Raw genomic sequence first — 13137 nt, 5'->3', positions numbered from 1 at the left:
TGGGGCTGTGGGTTTCCACCTTCCCGAAGGGGAAGGAGAAGCCCCTGCATCCCTGAGCCTCTCCTGGGGGCTCTGTTCTTCCGGAGCTCCTGGTGATGGGGGTGCAGGAGGGGAGAAACGATGGGGAGATGCTCGACGGCCGCATTCCAAGCTGGGTCCCCGCCCACGAGGACCATGAATGTGGGGACTGCTGGGGGCCCTGGCAAGGTGGCCCTGGACGCTTGTCTCCAGCAGGGTGATAACCGATAAGGTCCGGGGCCCTGGGGACGGCTTCCTCCCCGGGCGTACCTCCCGAGACCTGGGTGGGAGGACACCAGTCCAGCATGACTGACCCTAGAGAAGGAGTTAGTCCAGCCTCGGCGGTTTAGAAGAGTCTCAGCTGCCAGCTGAGTGGCTTCTGCCGCTGGTGATAGCGCCCGGCTCCTGGGCCCTAGCCGGCCCGGGGCGGCCACACGCGTGCTGGCTTCCGTCGTATGGAGTAGAAAACGTCCAGGAAGAGTGGGGCAGGTGGGGCGAGGAGGGCTGGACCCTGGGTGCCCTCCACGAGCTCCTGCGCCTGCAGAACTGGCCGGGACTTGAGGACCTGCCTTCTCTGCTCTGGGGAAGGCGGGGAGCTCACGGAAGGTGCAGCTGGACCAGCCATGGGTCGAGGGACGTCCCCTGGGCACCAGGACAAGGGTGGGTGAGCCGGATGGCAGCCCGCATATCCTCCACTCGCCCACACACACATAGCGTTCTCTGGTTTCACTTTTCCGTCTTGATTTTGAAAAGATCAGCCACAGGTCTGCAGCAGACAGAACCATGACGGGGCCTCGGGGGGAGGCTGATTTCCCGCGGATGGGGCCTCGCTCTGCTTCTGAATCGCGACCGCTCTTTTGGGTTGTGGTTTCCCCTCCATCCTAACCTCTCCCAGAACCTGCCTTTCCGGTGATAAAGTAGTGAAACCGTGTCAGCGAATGCCACTCGGTTCACACCCCGTTGTTACTCGATCTGTGTTATGATGTTTTACCGCAATATCCCGGTTACCTGTGCGAGTTCCAGGTAGGCTCTTTGAGGGGCGATGGAGGGATGTTTCTGGGCACGGAGGGCGTCCGGCCAGGGTGAGGGAACCGCTCAGATGCTGAGGGCTTGTTGGGGCCCTGAGGGGGCCTCACTTCCTGCCTGTTCCCCCGACCCAGGGCACAGCCGAGCCGACGAGGACTGTGGAGATGAGCGGGCCAGGCACCGGGAGGAGCGGCTGCTTGGGGCGCGGCTGGACCGGGACCAGGAGAAGCTGCTCAGGTGAGGGCCTGGGGCAGCCCGGGAGGGCCTGGGAGCCCCAAGGCAAGGGTGGATGACCCTACCTGGCTGCGGGGTGGTCCTGAAGAGTGTGGGACACCCTCCCGAGGAAGGCCCCGGGGGCCCTTTGCCGAGCCCCAGCTGGCTCTTCTGTCCACCGGGTGCAGAGTCGGCCCAGCAGTAGCCTGGTGTCCCCCGGTGACTTGGGGCGGTACCCCTTCTCTCCCACCCGCCCCTGGGACCGTCCGGCCTGTCCCTGACGCCCCTGTTCGCTTCCAGAGAAAGTAAGGAGCTGGCTGACCTGGCCCGCCTGCACCCCACCAGCTGTGCTGCTAACGGCCTGAATCCCAACCTCATGGTGACCGGGGGCCCGGCGCTGGCAGGTTCCGGTCGCTGGTCCGCTGACCCTGCGGCCCACCTGGCCACGCACCCCTGGCTGCCCCGCTCGGGCAGCACGTCCATGTGGCTCGCTGGACACCCCTACGGTGAGCGGGAGGGCGACGGTGGGCCGGGATGGGGAGGCCTGACGTGCTGGTGCAGGGACAGTACCCCTCCTCTCTTCCCCGTAGTTCAGCTCCCTCACTGCCCAAGCAGGGCCATTATTAATGGCGCCAGCATTGTGGGCCCTTGGCCAAGCCTGTTTGTGGACAGTGCCCAGAGCGGGAGGCTGGGCGCGCGTTCACAGCCCTTACCCTCGGCTTCCTGCTCGGAGGCCCAGGAAGTGGAGGATGGGGGAGTAGGCTGGGCCTGGGTCCTCAGCACTGACTCGGGCATGGGTCTCTCCTAGGCTTGGGCCCCCCTTCTCTTCACCAGGGCATGGCGCCTGCCTTTCCACCCGGCCTGGGGGGCTCCCTGCCGTCGGCCTACCAGTTCGTCAGGGACCCCCAGTCGGGCCAGCTGGTGGTCATTCCCAGTGAGCACTTGCCTCACTTTGGTAAGTGGCCTTCCACAGTGAGACTGTCCCAAATGCCGTGGGAGGAGGACTGTCCTCCTGTGGCAGGGGGTGTCCGCCCAGCAGAATAGGGTGGCTGTGTCCTAAAGCCACAGGGGTCGTTGTTTTGATGAGTTCCTACCCAGAAAGCCCACGTGGAGAACCAAAGCAGGGCTGCCCTGGTGGGAGGCCTGGACCCTCTGCCTTGGTGCCCCCATCCTCAGGAATCCACTTTGCAGACCACTGGGTATAGTAGGAGAAGGTGTGGAGTCCCCATGTTGGCCCCGGGCCTGGGATGTGGCTGCCCCTGGCAAAGGGAGGAGGACAGGCTTCTCCGTCCCCAGGAAGCAACTGGAGGCCCAGCTGAGCCCAGCTCTGCCTCAGCTTCCCCATCTGTAAAATGGGGTGATGGGCACCAGGCGGTAGGTGCAGCCTCACTGTCTTCTTGCCCCCAGCGGAGCTGATGGAGCGGGCCGCGGTGCCACCCCTTTGGCCGGCCCTGTACCCACCAGGCCGCAGCTCCCTGCACCACGCCCAGCAGCTGCAGCTCTTCTCCCAGCAGCACTTCCTGCGGCAGCAGGAATTCCTGTACCTGCAGCAGCAGGCGGCCCAGGCCCTGGAACTGCAGAGGAGCGCCCAGCTGGTGGTGAGTTGGGGTGGGCGTGGTTCAGGAGGGCCATGGGGGCACTGGAGACCCTTGCCGGAGCTCCTCTGTTGTTGGCGAGGCAGAGGGGTCAACCAGCAGAAAGTCCGGTTCTGGACTGTGAGTCAGAAAAAATGAGAGAGGCTGGTGGTCAGGGGGGCCTCCTGGAGGAGGTGGCGTCTGCCCAGAGACCTGAAGAAGTTAGTTGTGGAGGAGCCCTCTGGGCAGAGGGGATGGTGTGAGCAAGGCTGAGAGGTGGACAGAGCCTGGCAAGGGGTGGGTGCAGGTAGCAATGGGGAAGCCAGGGCGGGAGAGGTGGCCCTGTGGACTGGAGATGTTTGCATGGGAACTGAAGGGATCCCTGTGTTCTCCCGCTGTTTCCTAAGCCCTGCCTGGCCCGGCTGGGTGCCTGATGGCCCTGGGCTCCCCTCTCGGGCCGGGGCTGGCCTCCACCCATGTTGCCTGATCACGTAAGATGGGCGACACTTGGTGTCGCCACCGTGTGGGTGGACTCCCTAAAGCTCACAGCCCTCCTGCCTCCTTGAAGGTGTTCCTGGACATTTGTCCTCTGCTTGGCCGTGCCCCTCCCTTCTTGTGCAGCAGCAGCTCTGGAGGAGTCAACCGAGGTGACACAGGCAGCAAATGGGGCCCTGGGTTTGAACCTTAGTTCTGCCATGCCTGGCTGTGTGCCCTCCAGCAAGTGAATTCACCTCTCTGGGTTTCAAGTTTCCTCCTGTGGAAGTGGAGTTGCTAGTAATTTCTGTGTCATCGGGCTGTTCAATGAGATTTAACAGCCGTGACAGTGGCTGGGGCATGGAGCCTTTCCTCCCTGTGTGATCGTGCGCTGACCGCCTGGCCCCTGGTGAGCACGGGCGAAGTTCGTGAGCCTTCCTCAAGCCGTCAAAGACCGGGAAAGGCTCCCCCCGCCCACCTTTTGAGGTGTTTTGAGACCCGGGTGTGATAAGGCAGGAGAGTGCCCACAGGTAGTGAGTTCTCCGTGCAGGTAGCTGTACTAGTGTCATGAAAGAGCCTCCCACCTCCACCGGCCCCCCGCGCCCTGACCGTGAGGGTCCCAGAGGGGCCTGGGTCTAGACCGGAGGGCCCCCTAGCCCCGTCTGCTGGAATTCTACGAGGAACGCTGTGCTTGTTATTTGTACTGTGACGGAATGTCAGTCTCGGGCTGGGGGCATTGGCGGCCTGCAGCCCCAGACCCTGCCTGAGGTTCTCTGTGTGACGCGGGGACCCCGGGGACAGGGCAGGTGGTGGGTGATGGGTCCTACCGCGCTGACCCTGCCTGCCGGCCCCCCCCCCCCCCAGCAGGAGCGGCTAAAGGCCCAGGAGCAGCGGGCGGAGATGGAGGAGAAGGTGAGCAAGCGGAGCCTGGACGCCGCGGGCAAGGGTGGCCTGGGCGCCTCGGGCCCCGGGCTGCTGCCTCGGAAGCCCCCTGGCCTGGCCGCTGGCCCTGCGGGCACTTACGGCAAGGCCATGAGTCCACCGCCATCTCCCCGCGCTTCCCCTGTGGCTGCCCTGAAGGCCAAGGTCATCCAGAAGCTGGAGGACGTGTCCAAGCCGTCCACCTACGCCTACCCCGCCACGCCCAGCTCCCACCCCACTAGCCCGCCGCCTGCCTCCCCGCCGCCCACCCCTGGCATCACCCGCAAGGAGGAGGCCCCCGAGAACGTCGTCGAGAAGAAGGACTTAGAATTGGAGAAGGGAGCCCCCAGCCCTTTCCAGGCCTTGTTCTCAGGTAGGAGCTGGTGAAACATCCCCACATGGTCATTCACTCCTTCATTCCTTCAACCTGTCAATCCTTCTTTCTGTGTTGAGCACCTACCGTGTACCTGGCTCACCGCTGGGCTCTGGAATGAATGCCCTAGGACGCAGCTGGCCGTCATCTCTCTCTAGCCTTCCCTCAGTGGTAGGGTCAGGGAAATGGGTGTAATGTTAGAAGTAGGTTCTAAGTTCAGGAGGGCCTGTCTGAGCATGAGACAGTGAGACCTGTAGGATATTTAGCACCATAGCTGGCCCGTAACAGGTGCCGTGTTGTTGCACTGACGATAAGTGTGTTCTGAGGAGTACTCCCACCCCACACGCTGCACGCACACACGCGCCCTCTTCCCGTGTCCCGTGTTGGTCGGGACATGCAGCAGGTGGCCTTGAAGGGGCCTGAGGCCTGTGTTCCTCTTCCCGTGGGAGGACTTGAGTTCGAATTCCGAAGTTCAGATTTCTGCCACCGGAATGCTGTGTGTGATCTTGGGCAGGTGGCTGGGGAGATTCAATGTCTTGCTAATGAGGTCAAGTGTGGAGCACAGGCCTGGTCCTGGTGCAGGGTGAGGGTGCTCCGTGCGTCTGTCTCCCCCGGTTTGGTTCATACTGAGCCCCTGCTGCTTGCCCCGCTCTGGGCTGGGCCTGGGCCACTACAGGCAGTCAGCTGAACACCATCCTGCTGTAAGGCAGATTACACTCAAGGGTGGGAGTTCAGAGTAAAAAAAGTGAGGGAGGGGAGCCAGCACTGTATTACTATTATTTTTTGAACAACTTGGATGCCCCACCTCTGCTTTAATGGCGTGGGGCGGGTGGCTTCTTGTGGGACGGAGGGCAGAGTCGGCACCGGCTGGGTGGGGACCATTTGGGGTCTTACTGAGCGTGTGCTTCTGGCCCAGCTTTGTGCTGGGTGCTGAGACTGGAGGAACAGAGAAAGAGCCTTTGAGACCTGAAGACCCTCTGGGAAAGATGGTGGCCAGTTTTTCTCTCTGCGGCGCAGACATGCAGAAAGGCCCTGGGGTTCCTCAGATGCCATCTGGAAGGGATCCCAGCCCCGCAGGCTGGCCCAGCAGAGAGGGTGGCTGGTGGGTGGGTGTTGATGGGGACACACGGGGGTGTCGGACATGGCAGGAGAAGGGGCCCCCGCTGACCCTTGGTGTCCTCGGCAGATATCCCACCCAGGTACCCGTTTCAAGCCCTGCCGCCACACTACGGGAGGCCCTACCCATTCCTGCTGCAGCCCACGGCGGCTGCCGATGCCGACGGCCTGGCCCCCGACGTGCCGCTCCCGGCCGATGGGCCCGAGCACCTGGCGCTCTCGCCTGAGGACAAGCCCATCCGCCTGTCCCCGTCCAAGGTCCCAGAGCCGCTGAGGGAGGTCCCGGACGAAGAACCACTGGCGGAGCGGGAGGTGAAGGCGGAGGTGGAGGACATGGACGAAGGCCCCGCAGAGCTGCCCTCCCTCGAGTCGCCACTGACGCTGCTCCCCGAGGAAGCCCTGGCGGCCCCGAGCCCGGCGGGCGGCTGCGCGGGTGGCCTGCTGGAGGCCCAGGCCCAGGCGCTGAGTGCTGGCGGCCAGGGGCCCGCGGAGCCCTCCGGGTGCCCGGACTTTGCCGAGGGGGCTGAGGCGCGGGTTGATTCACCGCGCCGGACAGAGTCCTGCACGGCTGCCCCGGACCTGGGGGCGCGGCTGACGCCTGAGCCGTTGGTCAAGGCTAAGGAGGAGCCAGTGGAGGTGCCCGTGGACGTGCCCGTGGCAGAGGCAGCTCCCGAGGAAGATCTGGCCCAGGAGGCCCCGAGTGAGCCCCGGCCCAGCCTGGAACTGCCGGACTGTGACGTGCCCCCTGGGGAGGGACAGTGCCTGAGTCTGGAGGCCCCGGAGGCCACCCCTGTGCCGGGCAGCGCCTGCTTCCTGGAGGAAGCGGGCTCCGATCAGTTCCCGCCCAGCCTGGAGGACCCGCTGGCTGGCATGAATGCCCTAGCAGCCGCGGCAGAGCTGCCCCAGGCCAGGCCTCTGCCCTCCCCGGGCACTGGAGCCCCAGCCCTGGAGAGGCTGGAGGCAGTGCAGAGCCTCGTCTTGGAGCCAAGCTTCCTGCATGGCATCACCCTGCTGAGCGAGATCGCCGAGCTGGAGCTCGAGAAGAGGAGCCAGGAGGTGGCAGGTGAGTCGTGCCGGGCGGTGGGCCTCTGCGGTTTGCTTTTTCCCTTTTTATTTATTTATTTTTAGGCCGCGTGGCTTGCGGGATCTCAGTTCCCCAACCAGGGATTGAACGTGGGCCACGGCAGTGCAAGCCTGGAATCCTAACCACTGGGCCGCCAGGGAACTCCCGCCTTTCCCCCTTTTAAGGAAAATTTTTCAAAACAGGATTTAAAAAATTTCAAAATCTCCAGGATGTGGTTTATTCGTGTGCACTTTAAAAAAACTGTGGTGAAATATACATGTTGTAAACTCTTATCATTTTAACCGTTTTGAAGTGTACAGGGCAGAGATGTTACATACAGTCACATCGTTGTGCAGCCAGTCTCTGGGTTTCTTAGTGGTGAAATTTCTGCTTGTTCTGTCAGTGGTGAGATGCTTTGGGTTGTGAGGGACCAAGACTTTTCTTTTAACTGGTTAGAAAAAGTCAGGGGAAATTTATTGGCTGTGGAACCGAAGTATGTCAGTAATTAGAGAATATTTCAGGTATGGCTGGATCCAGGTGCTCAAACCAAGGAGTTTCTTTTCCCTCTTCCCTGTCTCCCCCCACCCACTTTGTTTCACTTCTTTCTGTTGGCTTCATTCAAGGTGGGCCCACTGCCCTTATAGTGTTCACTGATACTTTCTCCCAAGCCCATGGGCCTGCTCAGCTCAGCTCGGCAGACACACAAAAGAGGCCACCTGTTTCCACATAGCTCTGGCAAAGATGCTGTGATGCACTGACAATGATTGGCTGACTGGGGTTCATGCTTTTTGCAGAAGCAAACCCTGTGGCCCAGGAGATGGGATGGACCAGGCTGATCATGCCCAGCCCTCGATGCGGGGGCAGCCACTTCCAGGGTGTAGGGAGGGGCGGTCCTCAGAGGGAATGGAGTGCCTTCAGCAGAAGGGGCCGTGAATTCTGGGCTGCCACAAAACCACTGACGTTCGACATAGAAATTGAGGTGCTCCAAGACGTGTGTGAAGAGGCTGAGCGGGTCAGGCACAGCCTCGCGAGCCCACGCTTGGGCCAGAAGCGGCACGGAGGAGGGGCCCAGGCCTGGCTGCGGAGGAGATAATAGCGCCGGACGTTTCGGTGTATTTCCTCTAGAATTTTTTCTACACAGACACACAGTTCCAAAATCAAGGTCATTTTGTAAACAGTGCTCTGTAACTGGCCTTTTTCACTTAGTATATGCTTTATTAAACATTTCTCAGAGCTGTGTGTTCTTAGAAATTTTGTTTTAGGGATTACACAGTTCTCTGCCTGGTGGAGGTCCCAGCCTTCAATGACGCAATCCTAGATTGTAAGCCATTTTCATTTGCCTTCTTTTTTTTTTTTTGCTGTACGCGGGCCTCTCACTGTTGTGGCCTCTCCTGTTGCGGAGCACAGGCTCCGGACGCGCAGGCCCAGCGGCCATGGCTCACGGGCCCAGCCGCTCCAAGGCATGTGGGATCTTCCCGGACCGGGGCACGAACCTGCATCCCCTGCATCGGCAGGTGGACTCCCAACCACTGCGCCACCAGGGAAGCCCTGAATTTTTTTTTATTCCCTCCCTCCCTCCCCCTCCCTTCCCTCCCCCCTCCCTCCCTCTCTTCCTTCCTTCCTTCTTCCCTCCCTCCCTCCTTTCCTTCCTTTCTTAGCTGCTGTAAATGATGTGATGATTACTCTTGAAGAAAAATCCTTGTCCACACCTCTGTTTTCCCCGGGATTTGTTCCCAGGGGTGGAATTGCTGGGCCAGAACCAGGCCATATTTTCAAGACTTTCAAGGCTCTTTCATGTCATGGTCAAATGCCCCTTTCCAGAAAGCTTGGACGAGTGACACCCACTCCCCCTCAGGCGTCTGTTGTTTTGTTGTTCTTCTTCTAAAGTTCATTGTTTCTTTTCTCTCATTTAAATAGTTTGGTACCAAAAACAATTTTTTTCCCAGAAGAAAATGAAAACTCTCTTGATCCTACCAACTGGGGGGTTTCCAGTGGGGACCACAGAGGCCCAGGGGCATCTGGAAAGGAGGGGGCTCAGGACGGGTCACCCGGTTTGGGAGTCTCTGCACACTCTTGCCCCTTTTCACACTCCTACCTCATCCACCTACTCATTCAGCTCCTACTGTGTACCCGGCACCGTTTTGGTGCTGGGGGCCAGCGGTGAACCAGGCCATCTGCGTGCAGCCCTCAGCACTGTCAGGTGGTAAAAGGCCGGGAAGGGGACAGGGCAGGGGTGGGAAGGGTGGTCTCCTACAGCGCATGGCCACGGAAGCCCCTGTTGATGGGTGGGGGAGGAAGATTCTTCTAGGGAAAACCATTCTTCTAGGGAAAACCATTCTTCTAGGGAAAACCATTCTTCTAGGGAAAACCATGCCAGGCCTAAGGAACAGCAAGTGCAAAGGCCCCGAGGTGACTGTGTGTGTCGTGTTAGAACAAAGGCGAGGAGGCCAGGGGCAGGAGCAGAGCCGGAAGGGGAGAGTGGTGGTGAGGAGGTCTGTGGGATAACTTGGGTGAGGGGTGACCCCGGGGAGGTCTTCCACTTGGAGTGAAATGAGAGGCCGTAGGAAGGTGGTTTTGAGTTGACCTGATAGGATCAGACTTACGTGCGGTTCCTTTGTGGGCTGTGTGGAGAGCTGACGCCGGGGTGAGGGTGGAGGCGGGGAGACCCAGGCGGAGGCTCCCGTCTCCATCCAGGCCCAGGGTGGCGAGGCGCACACAGGCAAGGAGCAGGTGGGTTCTGGGTGGAAGCTAAGGTGCGGCCAGCAGGCTTTGCTGGTGGACTGAGCGTGGGTGTAAAAGGACGATGTCAAGGGTTGTGGCCTGAGCCGCTGGAAGACGAGAATTCCAGTTTCTGAGCTGGGCAGGTGGGGCGGGGGGAGCACGTGTGGGGGAAGCCCAGCAGCTGGTGTGGACACCGATGTTTGAGGTGGATGTCTGGGGTGCCCTCAGGGCTCTGCAGTGGAGGCTGCGGCCCCAGGGCTGGGGGCAGCGTCTGGGCGGGTGTGCAGGGGTGTGTGCACCACAGGGGCGAGGGGGGCCCCGGTGGCCCTCCCCCTTCGACGGTCGCTGACAGACACTGAGCAGCAGTCTCCTGCACGTTCTGTACAGAGCTGGGCCACGAGTGGTCCCGGTTCGTACGGCAGGCCCAAGGCTCCTGGGCCCGTTAGCGTTTTTCCCACAGCCCGCGTCGCTTCCTGGAGCCACCGGCCCTCCCGCTCTGCCCCTCCTGCTGCGCACAGCTGCCCACAGTCAGCGAACCTGGGCGTCCCTGGGCGTGCTGGCCGTCCTTCCCGCCCTGCAGCGCCGTAGCCTCTCTGACTGACGCCTGGTCCCATGGGGGTTCCAGTGCGTGTCGGGCCCCTGTTCCAGGGCACCTCCACATTGGTAAAGCCACAAGGTTGGTGTATTAGTCAGCTCAGGCTGCTGTACCAAATACTACAGATGGGGTGGGGTGGGGTAGGGCGGGGGCCGTGGGGGGGTCTTGAATGACAGAAGTGTGTGGTTTCATGGTTCTGGAGGCTGGAAGTTCTAGATCAAGGTGTCAGCAGGTTGGGTTGGTTCCTTCTGAGGCCTCTCTGCCTGTTGGCTTGTGGACGGCTGTCCTCTCCCTGTGTCCCCCCATGGTCTTCCTCTGCGTGTCTCTGTACCCAAATGTCCCCTCTTTATAAGGACACAGTCACGTTGGGTTGGGGCCCGCCCTGAGGACCTCACTTTAACTTGATTCCGTCTTTAAAGATGTTAACGTTCTGGGGTGTCGGGGTTAGGGTTTAAACACGTGGATTTGGGGGCACACAGTTCAACCCACAGCTGCTGCCCTCGGGTCATCAGGCTGCCCTGGGCTGTCAGTCCTGGGGGGCCCCTGCAAAGCTGGTGTGTCGGAGGGTGAAGGAGGTGACGGAGTTGCTCTTTGGTCCCCCCTGTGACGGAGCAGGGCCCCCCCAGCAACTAAGAGATCTTACAGCTCGGAGGACCTTGAAAGGGGGGGCGTTTCTCTGCTTTGTGGCCTCAATGTCCGTAAAGACAGAAAAGCAAAACCAGTGACTCTGAACTGGCCACCGGTGACACTTGGTTGTGGCAGCTTGAGGGGAGTACTACTGACATCTAGTGGGTAAAGGTGAGGGACGCTGCTAACACCCTACACCGAAAGCCCAGGACAGCCGCCCACAGCAGAGAACAGTCATGGAAATGTGAATGGCCCCAGGGTTCAGAAGCCCTGATCTGGGCAGTGCAATTGTTAATTGCATTGTCGATTTTAGGGAACTGTGCAGTTGGTAGTAAGGAATACAGTACATGTAGGACATTCACAAAAATGGATCATATGTTAGATCACAAAGAAAACATCAATTGAAAAATGAAAACTCATGTTACTTTAGTAGAAAGATTGTGGAGAAATAGGCTCTCAGGTACCATTGTTGAGATCCTGATCTGGTTCAGTCTCTTTGAAGGGCATTTGGAACATTTATCAGAGATAAACACATATACCTTGATCACGTTAATTGCACAGGCAGCGTATTTCCTACACGGTGCCTACCCGTTCACTACAAAAAAACAGGAACCGGCTAAATGCCATCAGTGGGGGATCATTTAGATAAATTAAAACTCATCAATACAAGAGAATTCTAGCCTGCTGTTCCTCCCTTTGGCCATATAAAATTTCTGATATTCTGGTGTTTTCGACTTACAGAAACGGCACTTTTTGTAAGGCTCAAGCCGTAACGTGAACACGTTTGTATTTTTGTGCTAATGTGAAAAGACTTTAAGTAGAAAAGAGAGTGTGATGTGGTATTTATTGATTGATGCCTGTTTATATTTGTAAAGGATGCCTGTGTGTTACCTATGTTTGAATATGTATAAAAGTTTCTGGAACCACCTGCCAGACACTGTCAGCAGAGGCACCTCCAGGGAGGGACCTGTGTTTGGGGAGGAGAAAGGCTTTTGTTTCGTCACACCCTCTGCTTGGTTTGTGGTTTTTATCATGTGCACATGTTACTTTTACAGTTTACAAAACTTATTGTGGGGCTCTTTTTTTCTTGTTTCTTTTTTTTTTCTCGCTGCGTTGGGTCTTTGTGTTGCGCGAGGGCTTTCTCTAGTTGCGGCGAGCGGGAGCTACTCTTCGATGTGGTGCGCCGGCTTCTCATTGCGGTGGCTTCTCTCTCGTTGCAGAGCACGGATTCTAGGCGCGCGGGCTTCAGTAGTTGCAGCATGCGGGCTTCAGTAGTTGTAGCATGTGGGCTCAGTTGTGGCACACGGGCGTAGTCTCTCCAAGGCATTTGGGATCTTCCTGGACCAGGGCTCGAACCCTTGTCCCCTGCATTGGCAGGCAGATTCTTAACCACTGCGCCGCCAGGGAAGTCCCGGGGCTCTTTTTTTCTGATCATGAAAACCATGCATACTCCTCATGGAAGATTTCAAGGACAGATAAGCAAAAAGAGAAGCGCAGTTCTAGAGAGCAGCTCTGCCGGCCTTTGTTGACTCTCCGTGAGTCTGTGTACAAGTGTGTTGTGAGGAACAGGACGGCACTGTGTGTCCCACGCTCTTACCTGTTCTCACTCAGCGCCCATTTCCGGTGTCTGGGAAAGGCCGCGGGCCGTCAGCATCCCGGGGGGGCCTGTGTGGCCTCAGGCCATCCACGAGCCTGCTCTGGGCCTTGTCCTCTTCCCGCTGGGGGCCTGAGGGGGTGGGCTGTGGTGCCTGTGATTCCGGCCCCTGGGGGCTCGGGCTCACGTCTCTCCTCCCGCAGGTGTGGAGCGGGGACCCGCGGTGCGGCCCTCTCTGGAGAGCCTGCTGGCGGCCAGCAGTCACATGCTGAAGGAGGTGTTGGACGGCCCCTTCGTGGACCCGCTGAAGAACCTGCGGCTTCCACGGGAGCTGAACCCCAACAAGAAGTACAGCTGGATGCAGAAGAAGGACGAGCGGGTGAGGTGTCCCAGGCCAGGCCTGGGGGGCTGGGGGGGCGGGTGTGGGGTGCCCCAGAGAGGCCACCTCACCTGGGCCTTGGCCGGCTTTGCGTTCAGAAGGGCCTGTTCCGCACCCAGCTTCCGCCACCGGTTTGCTGGGTGGTCCCGGGCAAGTTGTCTCCTCTTCCCGGGTCTCTGTTTATCACGTAATCACGTGTCAAGAGTGCATCCCGTGGGTGACAGCTTGAGGGCTCAGGGAGAGCAGACCTGGCTGCGCCCCTGCTGCCCGTGGGCCTTGGGCAGGCGGCTTCGTCTCCCCGTGCCCGCGACAGATGATCCAACAGGCAGCTCTGCCTGAGCGGTCCTTACGGGCCAATTCGGCCTGGACACAGCCCTGCGAAGTTGGCTTTTCGGTCCTTGGCGTGCAGCCGGGCAGTCCGTTTTGCTCAAGGCCACAGCTCG

The 13137-nt window shown here is 59.7% G+C and overlaps 1 protein-coding gene across 10 annotated transcripts in view; it reads left to right on the top strand.

Annotated features, from left to right (window-relative positions):
* TNRC18 (trinucleotide repeat containing 18) overlaps positions 1-13137 on the top strand; it is an 84474-nt gene that overhangs the window by 32147 nt on the left and 39190 nt on the right. For 8 of the 10 annotated variants that reach the window (XM_067705409.1, XM_067705411.1, XM_067705418.1 and 5 more), the window contains 7 exons: positions 1179-1281; positions 1558-1763; positions 2066-2212; positions 2665-2855; positions 4170-4599; positions 5786-6778; positions 12519-12694. In XM_067705409.1, coding sequence (XP_067561510.1) covers positions 1179-1281; positions 1558-1763; positions 2066-2212; positions 2665-2855; positions 4170-4599; positions 5786-6778; positions 12519-12694 — 2246 coding nt within the window. The remainder of the gene's footprint in view (positions 1-1178; positions 1282-1557; positions 1764-2065; positions 2213-2664; positions 2856-4169; positions 4600-5785; positions 6779-12518; positions 12695-13137) is intronic. The other 2 variants (XM_067705412.1, XM_067705415.1) reach the window with 2 other exon arrangements.

The sequence above is a fragment of the Pseudorca crassidens genome, chromosome 15 (assembly GCF_039906515.1).
Source record: "Pseudorca crassidens isolate mPseCra1 chromosome 15, mPseCra1.hap1, whole genome shotgun sequence".
In the NCBI taxonomy this organism is placed as follows: domain Eukaryota; kingdom Metazoa; phylum Chordata; class Mammalia; order Artiodactyla; family Delphinidae; genus Pseudorca; species Pseudorca crassidens.
Note: the sequence above shows the minus strand (reverse complement) of the source record. Positions and strands in the feature narration are given on the sequence as shown.